The 12,647-nt window shown below is 38.3% G+C and overlaps 1 protein-coding gene across 4 annotated transcripts in view; it reads right to left on the bottom strand.

Moving 5' to 3' along the window:
* RBL2 (RB transcriptional corepressor like 2) overlaps positions 1–12,647 on the bottom strand; it is a 50,577-nt gene that overhangs the window by 7,790 nt on the left and 30,140 nt on the right. Inside the window, exons 14-21 of one of the 4 annotated variants that reach the window (XM_021705822.2) lie at positions 12,420–12,531; positions 9,143–9,412; positions 8,681–8,961; positions 8,413–8,589; positions 4,745–4,816; positions 3,953–4,058; positions 3,081–3,286; positions 2,315–2,479 (exon numbers count right to left, since the gene is read on the bottom strand). In XM_021705822.2, the coding sequence (XP_021561497.1) occupies positions 2,315–2,479; positions 3,081–3,286; positions 3,953–4,058; positions 4,745–4,816; positions 8,413–8,589; positions 8,681–8,961; positions 9,143–9,412; positions 12,420–12,531 (1,389 nt within the window). The remainder of the gene's footprint in view (positions 1–2,314; positions 2,480–3,080; positions 3,287–3,952; positions 4,059–4,744; positions 4,817–8,412; positions 8,590–8,680; positions 8,962–9,142; positions 9,413–12,419; positions 12,532–12,647) is intronic. The other 3 variants (XM_044922282.1, XM_044922284.1, XM_044922283.1) reach the window with 3 other exon arrangements.

Below are 12,647 nucleotides of genomic sequence, written 5' to 3'. Positions count from 1 at the left end.
AAATTTGCCCATTCTGGACATTTCATATAAATGGCATCTATAATATTTATCCTTTTGTGACTACTTTCACTTACCATAATGTTTTCTGGGGCCATCCATATTGTAGCATGTGTCAGTACTTTTTATTAGAGTAATATTCCACTGTATGGACATGCACTTATTCATCAGTTAATGGGATATCTGAGTTATCATCCTTTTACTTTAAACTGCGTGTGTCTCGATATTTAAAGTGGGTTACTTGTAAGCAGTAAATAGGTCTTGCTTTTGTGTCCGGTCTTACAATTTCTACCTTTTAATTGGTATATTTAGACCATATACATTTAATTGCTATTTACCCATGTGTTTTTTTTTCCTTTTTCCTCCTTTTTCTTTCTTTTGAATTGAGTACTCTGACTTGTATTACTGAGTATTCACTTTTTTCCATTTAACTCTTTAATCCAGATGGAATTTATTTGGTTATAGGGTGACTGAGTATTCACTTTTTTCCATTTAACTCTTTAATCCAGATGGAATTTATTTGGTTATAGGGTGACTATCTAACACAGGCATACTTTGCTTTATTGTGCTTCACAGATAATGTGTATCAGTGACATTTTCCAGTGGGGTTTGTTACTTTGTGTCTTTGTATCAAATATTGGTAATTGTCTCAAGATTTCAGAGTTTTTAATTATATTTGTTATGGTGATCTTTGGTGATTATGATTCAGTGAAAGCTCAGATAAATGGTTAGCATATTTTTTAATTAAGGTATGAACACTTTTTTTTAGATATAACTCACACTTAACAGACAATAGTATAGTATAAATGTAACTTTTATATGCACTGGGAAATCCAAAAATTCATTTAACTGGCTTCACTGTAGTGGTCTGGACCTGAACCTGCAATATCTCTGAGCTGTGCCTATATTAGGACTGTCAGTCATCTCCTCCAGTTGCTTTTGGGGCTATTGTTGATTTATGTTCCCAGCTTTCACAATCCCATTGGCAATATCATTGGAATAAGATCAAACCTATGCAGTGGTTGGAGAAAACTATCCTTAAATATTTGGTCTTCCTGTTCAGAAATATCAGTATGTCTTTGTTATTCAGGTTAACTGAGGTTTCTACAAGGGATACGTTTACTCAAAGGCATGTGACAGCTTCGTTACTACTGTAACAGAAAATGGAAAAGGCTTTCCATTTTCTAAGAGTTTTGCTGCTTTCTTACTCGTTTTCCCCAACTTTTTACTTTAAAAGTTGGAAGAATAGTGCATTGAACACCCAGTAATCAGTAACATTTTACCACATTTGTTCTCTCTATATAATTTTCTTTTTAGCTGAACCATTTGAAAGTCAGTTGCTCACACTGGGACATTGTACCTCTGAATATTTTAAACATATTCTCCTACATAATCCAGTACTATCATCAATACCAAAGGAATTAAACAAATTTAAAGATAAGATTTAACATTGAAGTCCACATTAAATTTTCCCACTTGTCCCAAAAATGTCCTTGATAGCTGTGCTTTTCTGTGCAGGATCCAATCAAAGATCATGCACTGCATTTGGGTGTCTTGTCTCTTTAGTCCCCTTCACTCTAGAACAGTACCCTCCCCATCTAACCTCTCCTCATGATACTGACATTGGTTTTTTGGTTATGTGTGTTTCTTTCTAAATACGAGCATCACGTAAGGGGCTTTAGGATCGAGTTGTACTCCTAAACACAGCACATGATTCCCAGTGATCTAGTCTTACTGCCTCAAGGACATTGTTTTCTTTCCTTTTCTGGTGCTTCCTGGATAGCCCTTCCTTCCACACCTCAGCATCTTGCTTACTTTTCTTCCCTTCCATTAAGGCCTCATGCAAGCTTCCCTCCCCATCACAGACGGAGGCAGATGCTGCCACACAAATCTGTACTAAATAGGACTATCACACTGCATTATACAAAATGTCCATTTCTCCCCTTCGACAAAGAATCCAAAGGACAGAGACACTACCTGTCCCAGAAACACACTCTATAATCAGTTTAGAAATCCAAATTTTCCTAACAAAAATTTGGATTTTAAATGGAGTAAAAACCATAAAACTCCAGATTTACAGCAGAGTGAACTATAAATGCACAAATAGGAAAAGCAATGAAAATAAATCTAAATCCTTTACTTCCAGCCTTAACGTTCTCCCCCCAGCCCCTGGTTTTTGCTCCACTGGGCCTTACTGGTCACTTTTCCCTGGTAGTTCCCATCACTCATGTGAGTACTGAGCATTTCCCATTAACCCCAATTCCAGCATCCTAGGCATTCTGGGATTAATAAAGGCCAAGATTTATGTTAGGCTCACCTTTGAAGGACTGTTGCTGAAGTAGTAGAAAATCTTTTCTCGAGGAGAAAGCATTGTTTCATTTTTATGTGGAGAAATGTAGACAGGATGATTTTGAGATAGCTGTATTCGGCGAGGAGAACCTGTCCTTACAAATGGATAGGGAGAGAGTGGAGGAGCATCCATCTGTTTAAAAAAAAAAAAAATCCGTATTCCTAAAAAAGGTAACGAAATTTCTAACCAGGTATTTTTTATGAAAATGGTTGTTTTTATTGAAAGCGTGGAGAAGTATATACTAAAGCAGCTTTTTGAAGAGTAAACAGTAATGTATTAGCAGCCACAATTACACTTAAAGAAAACCATATAAATAACACTTAAGTGCTTATTTTGTGCCAGTCACTGTTTTAAGCATTTTTAATACATTATGGCATTTAATCCCCACAGCAACCCTATAAGCTAGGGTCTACTCCTATTCCCATTTGATATATGAAGAGACAAGAGGCAGAGAGAAAGTCAAGGAACTTGGAAGGTTACCGTAGCTGGTAAGTTTTGGACGTGAATGCATGCACTCGCTCTCCTGTATTACAGTAATTTGTAGGGAATCCAAATACCATCTGGTTTAATGTTTCACAATAAAAAGAAATTCTGTCGGTTAGGCATGTAATAATCTCTGTTAGAGATTTCCTCAGTTTTATTTAACAAAAAATGATTTCTAAGACTAGCTCAACCTAAGTTATTTCTCCTCCCTCACAAGTGAAAAAAGTACGAAATAATCCGTCAAACTTACTACGTTTGCCTGTGAGTACTTCATGGCAAAGGTTTTAATTTGCTTTATGTAGATACTGTTGTAGAACTGAATGAGGTCTCCCCTCTCCTCCTCTTCCATGTCACTGTTGGCACCTGTGAGGCGAGTCGGCGTAGGAGGGGCGCTGCTAGGCTGTGGAGCCGGCAAGGTGCTGCTCGACCTCATGACGGGACTGGAGTCTCTGCTGGCTGCAGCAGGTAGAACAGAGGGTGTTCGACAGAAAGACTACTAGTGCACGATTGTTTTTCAGAAGAAAATTCAGTAAGAGAAAGGCCAACAGCTACCCACTGTACTTGTTTAATGGCAGCAAACGGGCACTCTGTTCTTCATCCCAGGGAGCAAAGCACAGACACGCCTAAGTATTAACTTCACCCCCCACCATGCAAAGGCTCACCGAGTAGTTTTCACTAATAAATTACACCAAATTTTCTAGGACCTGTGCCCTGCATTAAGTGATGCAAATCAACAATTAGGGCTGGTATTTCCATAGCATGCTTTCAGTTGGCACGCCAGACTTTTCTGGAACTCAGGCCAAGAAATTCCTGCCTGAAACCTTCTCTAATTTCCCTGGAGAAAAATGCTATGCACAATGTGCCTCAAAGCTGCGGGAGGAAGGACCAACAACTTTGCCACTAAATTTAGGATTCTGTTTATTGTTCCAACAAATTTTTTGCCAATATTTTAATATAGTTGTGATTTCATTTAGTAATCCTTCCTCTAAAAAACCCTTAGTCTAAAAGACCTAAAAAGTGAGAAGCTAGTAATCCTTCATCTAAAAAACCCTTAGTCTAAAAGACCTAAAAAGTGAGAAGCTCCTAATTTTGTAAGTGTTCATAAAGACCCTAAACACTTACTTCTGTCTTTGTTTAGTTCTGTTGGAGAATTCTGATGGCTTCTGCTATCACTGCTGCCAGAATTTCTTCTTTTCCTTTTCCCTTTTATCAAAACACTTCTATACACCTTTAGAGAGACCATGAGAAGGGGACAGATTTATTGAGCACATCTTGGACTACAGGACCTTGACATGTTATTAAATTCTCAGTGGCTCTATGTAGTAAGAGCTGTTGTCCTCAGGGAGATTAATATATGCAGCCAAGGTCATAGATCTGTTAAATAACAGCCGGGATTTCCACTGGAGCCTGTCTGGCTTCAAATTTCAACTATGGCCCGTTAATACTATAATATAAAGGGCAGTGCTAGCACCCAACCATGAAATCAAGTTATTCTAAGTCAGATACAAAGATCTTGCATACCTACTCCTTGAGATAAATGAATAGTATTAAAGATAAAATGAGTTTAAAGTTTTCATTTAATGTTGTCTTGGTTAAATGTATTGTTTTCTAAACCAGCCTGAAAGGTACACAGAAACCAAACAACTTCCTAAATTGACATCTATCTTGGGATTATCCAAATTAAGAAGGAATCAAATATTTCACCTCCTCACCTTTTGGAGAAAAGAGGACTTAAACTAATCAAGATGTAAAGCTGTCTTTCAGTGATTAAAGAGTATTAAAGACAAGACTTCCTTAACGTAGAATCCTAGTTTTTAGCCTGGAGAAAAGGCCACCGAATCAACTGTGGTTAATTTTTTATATTTATCGAAGACTTTAAGTTTTATTTTCAGCCCTGAGAGAAAATGTACTTACCTGGCTCCGGGCCTGTGGCTGAGTCCTATAACAACGCATAATATTCTGGAAGGACTTGTCTTCTTTTGTGACCTGTCAAAGAATAAGAGTATTCTGAGAGAGAAATTGATTTCAAAGTATTTTGAAGAGCTCTGTGAACCTTCTCCCCAAACAGCCATTTCAAGTCTCTGGAAATGGTCCAAAGGGCATATATAAAATGAACTATTCAGGAAAACCTACTAAAATTCAGTAACAAGAGGGAGTAGGTGGTATCTGAACACAGACCTGGAATAAAAAACTACAGTTAACAAATGAAAAATTCACCAGAAGGACAAAACAGATCTGAACTGGTGAAGAAAAAATTAGCAAACTTGGGACAGACTGTGGAACCTGAAGAACACAGAAAAAGGAATGAAGAAAAATTAAGAGCTTCAGGGATCTGTGAACATAATTCAGCACACACAGAGAGAAGCAGAAAAAAATGATAAAGGCTAAAAGCTTCCCAAATTTATTTAAAAAACAGTAACCCACACATCCAGGAAGCTCTAAGAATTTCAAGTATAGGATAAATGCAGACATACCGTAAAAATGCCGAAAACCAAAGAAAGGGAGAAAATCTTGAAAACTCGAGAGAAGCCCAAAAAATAACAGGCAACTTCTCATCAGAAACCATAGAAGCTAAGAGGTGGTAGAACAACATATTCAAAGTGCTCAAAGTAAAAAACTAAGAATTCAGTGTCCAACAATTTGCTGCTAAAAGACCAATCTTAGAAGAAATACTAAAAGTTCAGACTAAAAGCAAGTGACCTCAGTAATTCAAATACACACACAAAAAAAGAGCCCTGGTAAAGATAATTATATAACTGTAAAGACAGCATAAAATGTGTATTTATTTCTCCTTAACTGATTTAAAAAGCCATTGTATAAAACAATACATATATAATGTTTTATAGAGCCTAAAACATACAGAAATGTGATACATTTGCCAAAAACAGCACAGGAGGAGGAGGAGGAACGCTGTACTGGGCTAAGGAAATGATTCCAGATGACAACTCAAAACCACAGAAACCAATAAAGAGAATCAGAAATGATAAGATTAACAAAAGATGTACATTGAATATATTTCTTCTTTCAGCTCCTTTAAAAGTCATAGAATTATAAAAGAGCAATGCAATTGTTGGATTTATAACACTTATGGATGTAACATGTATCACAATACACCTCAAAAGATCAAAAGGAAACAGCTACATAGGATACTTCTTTATCTCACTGGAATTAAGTCAATATAAATCTGAAGCTGATTTTGATATAGTTAAGATGCATATGTTGGGGTGGGGAAATTGGGGAGATGTTGGTCAAAGAGTACAAACTTCCAGTTATAAGATGAGTAAGTTTTAGGGATCTAACATCTAGCATTTGACTATAGTTAACAATACCGTATTATATACTTGGAAGTTGCTAAGAGTTGATTTTCTTTAAGATTTTATTTATTAGAGACACAGTGAGCGAGGGAACACAAGCAGGGGGAGCCGGGAAGGGAGGAGCAGGGAGCCCGATGTGGGGCTCGATCCCAGGACCAGTCAGATGCTTAACGACTGAGCCACCCAGGCGCCCCATAGCAGTCAAGAGAATTGATCTTTGGATAGACTCCTACCTCCTACCATGTATAAAAGTTACTCAAAATGGATCAAAGACCTAAATGTAAGAGAGAAACTATAAAACTCTTAGAAGAAAACAGATAAATATTCATGACCTTGGATTTGGCAGTGTGTATTCTTAGATATGACAGCAAAAGTACAAGCAACAAAGAAAATAGACTTAATCAAAATTAAAAACTACTGTGGTTCAAATAACACTATCAAGTAAGTGCAAAAACACACAGAATGAGAGAAAATATTTGCAAATATCTGGTAAGAGAGTTGCATCCAGAATGTATAAAGAACTACGGCCCAATTGCAAAAAAGCACAATCCAAATAAAAAAATGGGCAAAGGATTTAAACTAGTATTTCACCAAAGAAGATAAACAAATGACCAGTAAACAAATGATTGGGATGGCCAGAATCAAAAACTCAAATAACAACCAATAAGCACACTAAAAGACACTCAACATCATTAGTCATTAGGGAAATATATGTCAAAACCACCAGAATGTACCAATCAATACTCACTGGGATGACTATAATAATAGAAAAGAAGCTGGCAAGGATGTAGAAAAATCAGAACTCCCTCATGCACTGCTGGTGGGAATGTAAAATGGTGCAGCTGCCGTGAAAAATATGGCAAACTTCTCAAAAAATTAAACACAGAATTACCATATGACCCAGCAATTCCACTTTTGGGTCTATACAAAAAGAATGAAACTAAAAACTTGAAGAGCTATTCATACACTCATGTTCATAGTAGCATTGTTCACAATAGCTAAAAAGTGGAAGCTACCCAAGTGGGCATCAATGGATGAACGGATAAACAAAATGTGGTATGTCCATACAATGGAAGCTCATTCAGCCTTAACAAGGAAGAAAATTACAACTCATGCTACGACACGGATATATCTTGAGGACATTATACTAACTGAAATAAACCAGTCATAAAAAGACAAATACTGTATGACTCCTAGAGGCACCTGAAATAGTCAAATTCATAGAGAAAGTAGAATGGTGGGTGCCAGGAGCTACTGGGAGGGGGAATGCAGACAACCTACTTAATAAGTAGTTTTACTCTGCAGGGATGGAAATGTTTTGGAACAAGATAAAGACTGGGTGTATAATATTGGGAATGTACTAAATACCACTGAATTGTTCACTTAAAAAATGGCTGATTTATGTTATGTGAATTTCACCTCAATAAGTTATTTTAGAAAACAATGATGATAAAAAGTGCTGATGAGGGGCTCCTGGGTGGCTCAGTAAGTTAAGCATCTGCCTTTGGCTCAGGCCATGATCCCAGGGTCCTGGGATAGAGCCTTGCATCAGGTTCCTTGCTCAGCGGGGAGCTGCTTTCTCCCTCTCCCTCTGCCTGCCACTCCCCCTGCTTGTGCTCTGTCAAATAGATAAGATCTTAAAAGTGCTGATGAAAAGGTGGAAAAATGAGGACCTTCATACACTGCTGGTGGAAGTACAAAATGGTGCAGGGACTTTGGAAAAATAGTCTGGCAGTTCCTCAGTGGTTAAACACAGTATATGACCTAGCTAGCAATCCACTCTTGGGTACATACCAAAGAGAAATGAAAACATGTCCACACAAAAACTTGTACACAAATGTTCATGACAGCATTATTCATAATAGCCAAAAATACCCAGATGACCATCATCTGATGCATAAACAAAGTATCATATATTCATACAATGGAATATTATGTTCTAAAATTTACTGTGGTGATGGTTGCACATATCTGTAAATGTACTAAAATGTACTAAAATCCACAGAGTTGTACATTTTAAATGAGTGAATTAAGGGGTGCCTGGGTGGCTCAGTTGGTTAAGCGTCCTAACTCTTGATCTCAGCTCAGGTCTTGATCTCAGGGTTGTGAGTCCAAGCCCCGCACTGGGCTCCATGCTGGGTGTGGGGCCTACTTAAAAATGAATGAATGAATGGAGTGAATTATATCTCAGTAAAACTGTTAAAAGTGTTCTGAGAGTACGGAAGTGGCATCTTTACTTTTTCCTTTTATATTCCAAATGGTACTCACCTTTGCCATCACATAAATGGCACACATCAACAACTGGTCCAGATGTCTGTCCATCATAAGTTCAGGACACTGAATTATGGAGAATTCAAAGCAGGTCCAGATTTTTTTCCTCAGTTCATCTGAAATATCCAGTTTAGCACAAAGATCCCGAAGGCGGACACCTGCCAAGTGGTAAACCTGGTAGATAAACAGAAACATTTCAAACTTTGTTTACCTAACACTTATATTTCCCAAGCTTCTGCTCTGGTAAGGGTATAGGAAAAATTACCTTTCTAAAGAAAAGCGATAAAGAGCTGGTCTTCCTGGGTCTAATACTGCTGCCGGTTAAAGGTGGGCCTTGTTTCTGCTGGTGTCCACCTGGGGAAATCTGTTGAATGGCCACCTGACCAGGGACTTGCAAGGTGGTTCCTGTCACCTGTTGAGAGCTCAAACTTCCAGCCAGGGCCTGAGCACTCAGGGGCTGGATGGAGCCAGTCACAGCTTGTGCCTGCCCTGTGACATTGACCTGGACTGGGAAGAATGTTATCCCTCCATTTTCATTCGCAATACCTACAGTTTGTTAGGGAGAAAATGAGGAGGATGAAAGGTTCTCCAGGCATAGGTTTCCAATTTCCCCCCTCCCAGCCTCCTTCCCCGCTCCACTCTTCCCTCATATTGTCATTCCAGCCAAATCTCAAGTGACTTTCCAATAAATGCCAACGAGAAAGAACTCAATATCCAACTTCCTTACCTTGTACAGGAATGGTCACTGTTTGTCCATTGTTGGCTGTGACAGTGGCTGTTGCCATGGTGACCAAAGTCTGTCCAGGAACTGGCGTGACAGGAACAGCATCTCCAGATACATTCTGCACAGGGACAGCATTGACTAGGGGTTGTGGGGGAATGCGCCCAGATGTCCCTCCATCAGAGGGGTTATCATTCTCAACAAACAGCCGCCTTCTGGTCGAGCTGGCTGTTGGGGAGCTGTATCGGTCATATAATGTGGCTGGAGATGTTAGGCCTAGAGTCAACAACAACAACGACAAATCAAACAAATGGTTTAACTCAAGGAAACTCAGACCTAACTTCTGAATCCAAGCTCTTAAGTTCAAAACTAATCAGTGTCTGAAATACTTCATTAACAGAAATTACAGGAGTCCTATCATAGCTACATTCAACTAATGAAAACTCAACCAGACACTATTAAGAGCAAAATTGAAACACAGGAATTTTTCTCTATTTGTTTCACAGTGCTCCCTACTTTATTCCAGCTTCGGCTAAATCAAACCAAACTCTGCCCTCTACTGCTACAGAACCTTGATGACTTAAGGGCAATTTAAAGAATTATTCTATTTTCCTACAATACTTTTTTTTTTTTTTTTTAAAGATTTTATTTATTTATTTGAGACAGAGAGAATGAGATACAGAGAGCATGAGAGGGAGGAGGGTCAGAGGGAGAAGCAGACTCCCCGCCGAGCAGGGAGCCCGATGCGGGACTCGATCCAGGGACTCCAGGATCATGACCTGAGCCGAAGGCAGTCGCTCAACCAACTGAGCCACCCAGGCACCCTCCTACAATACTTTTGACCATATTCAATTTCTACCTAACACTCACGTACAATGTGATTTCACTGTAAAGCCACTACTCAACAAGGGGACTTGATACTACTACGATTTCATCTGGCATTTCACCCCAGTTTTATTAGTTTTCATCTTTGTCCTTTTTCCACATACAGAAAATTACTAACACTCAGTAATGTTCTTCAGGAAGAATGGATATATGTGTTTTGGACTCAATTAAGCTTAGTTTATTATAGTTTTTAAATTTAGTCAGATATAATTCACATACATTTTAATCACTTAAATTGTACAATTCAATGGTTTTTGGTATGTTATTAGTTTCTTTAATATAAATATATATAACATGTAATTTGCCATTTTAACCATTTTTATGTGTACAATTCAGTGGCATTAATTCCATTCACAATGTTGTGCAACCATCACCGCTATTTCCAAAACTTCTTCACCATCGTAAATAGAAACAAACTCTGTAAACTTCATGACACGGTCTATTGTTAAATATTCACAACAGTGGCTGACAGTGGCTGAATTTTCAAGCAGCATGTTCAACAACACATCAGTAGGTTTTTTAAATTAAAAAATGTATGTAGGGAGGTCATAAGGGGATTTACAGGAGTAGTCCTGACAGTCTACAGCTTAACGTTTAAATTTCTCAATGGTACAAAAGCCAATAAACTCACTAGATTTGTATTTGGAACAAAGCTGCAGTTGGAAAGAATGCATTATGATCATTATCTTGTAAAGCATTAAGAGACCTTGAAATTGGAAAAGTGATGAGTACAAAGAAAATGAAATTTAAAGTCAAGTTCTAATCCACAGACTAGGGAAGGAAAAAATACAGATACAGGACTGAGGAAGACCGGCTGTCAGATCTGTGGGTCTGAGGTGGATAAAAGCAGAAAAATAGTTAGGCCATTATGATACCTCTTCCAAGAAATCAGGACATTTTCATAGAGATCATCCATATTTATTGAGTATGCACTGACATAAAGTGATTCCTGATTTTAAAACTGATCTTCCGTCTACAGCCAGTGCTTATCAATTACATTAAGAGGTTGATCTAGAAACAACAATATCCTTCTAATGGCATCTAAGGATTTAGAACTCTCTGAATTTACAGAATCACTTTTTAAAAAGCAGTTTTGTCTCAACTATGTAAACTTAAACCTTGAACCTGGAAGATGTTACAAATAGCTGCCTGATGGGGGAGCCTGGCTGGCTCAGACCACAGGGCATATGACTCTTGATCTTGGGGTTCTGAGTTCGAGCCCCATGATGGGCATAGAGATTACTTTTTTTAAAAAGCTGCCTAAATATAACCAGATGAATAGTGAAACTTCTCTTTTCTGTACTTCTTGGGCCAGCGCTGCTGTCATATTAACCAGGATAGCACAGCTCGACTGACAAGAGTCAAAGCTGAACTCGCTCTGGCCATTCAGTACTTTTAACTCACTTGCTTGTCTATACCTAATTGCATCATACAGCTCTGTAGCCCGGTGATGGGTGTTCAGGAGGGCACATATTGCAATGAGCACTGGGTGTTATAGGCAAATAATAAATCATGGAACACTACATCAAAAACTAATGAAGTACTGTATGGTGACTAACATAACATAATAAAAAAAAATTTAAAAGAAGCTTTTCTGTTTTGTTTTTTTAAGATTTATTTGAGAGAGCGCGCGCACACATGAGCAGGGGGAGGAGCAGAGGGAGAGAAACTCAAGCAGACTCTATGCCAAGTGTGGAACCCAACTCGGGGCTCAATCCCACAACCCCACGATCATGACCTGAGGCAAAATCAAGAGTTGGATGTTCAACTAACTGAGCCACCCAGCTGCCCATCTTCTGATTTTAGAAGAAATACATAATCATCTTAAAAACTTTACAGAAAGCACCTGGAATTCTATCATCCAATAATTATTGTTCTTAATAGTTTGGTTTTCCCATTTCAGCCCTTCTATATGCTTATATGTAAACACACACTTCAAATGTAAGAATCACATTAATATATAGCATTCTCGGGCACCTGGGTGGCTCAGTTGGTTAAGCGACTGCCTTCGGCTCAGGTCATGATCCCAGGGTCCTGAGATCGAGCCCCACATCGGGCTCCCTGCTCTGCGGGGAGCCTGCTTCTCCCTCTCCCACTCCCCCTGCTTGTGTTCCCTCTCTCGCTGTGTCTCTCTCTGTCAAATAAATAAATAAAATCTTTAAAAAAAAAATAAAAAAATATATAGCATTCTCTTTTTATAGTCACTTGTTATTACATGCATCTTCCTGTGTTCTTAAATATTCCTCAAAAGCACTACTTTTAAGTGATCCATGTGGTACTATAATGCACAAAACAGTTCTTCTATATAGACTCTATTAACTTCACTTGTAGTTTTAGATAGAATTTCAATTCCCAGATATTAGGCTCCCAAATATTCCCCCTAGTATTTTAAACTTACTTCTTCCAAGTCCTCCAGTATCAGCGCGAACTTCACTCACCCTTCTGGGAGTCAAAGGAGAGCCAGTGATACAAATATCTTCTGCTCTTTCCAGATTCTGAGGTGGCATAACCTATAAAGAATGATATACGCAGAGTGTCTTACTCAAAAAGGCATTTTCATTAGAAATACAGTCACAATCTAAGGCAAAAGAAAACTTGGCTCACCAGTTATTCAACCTAAATAAAA

The sequence above is a fragment of the Neomonachus schauinslandi genome, chromosome 16 (assembly GCF_002201575.2).
Source record: "Neomonachus schauinslandi chromosome 16, ASM220157v2, whole genome shotgun sequence".
Taxonomy (NCBI): domain Eukaryota; kingdom Metazoa; phylum Chordata; class Mammalia; order Carnivora; family Phocidae; genus Neomonachus; species Neomonachus schauinslandi.
This window is presented reverse-complemented; position numbering and strand designations above follow the sequence as displayed.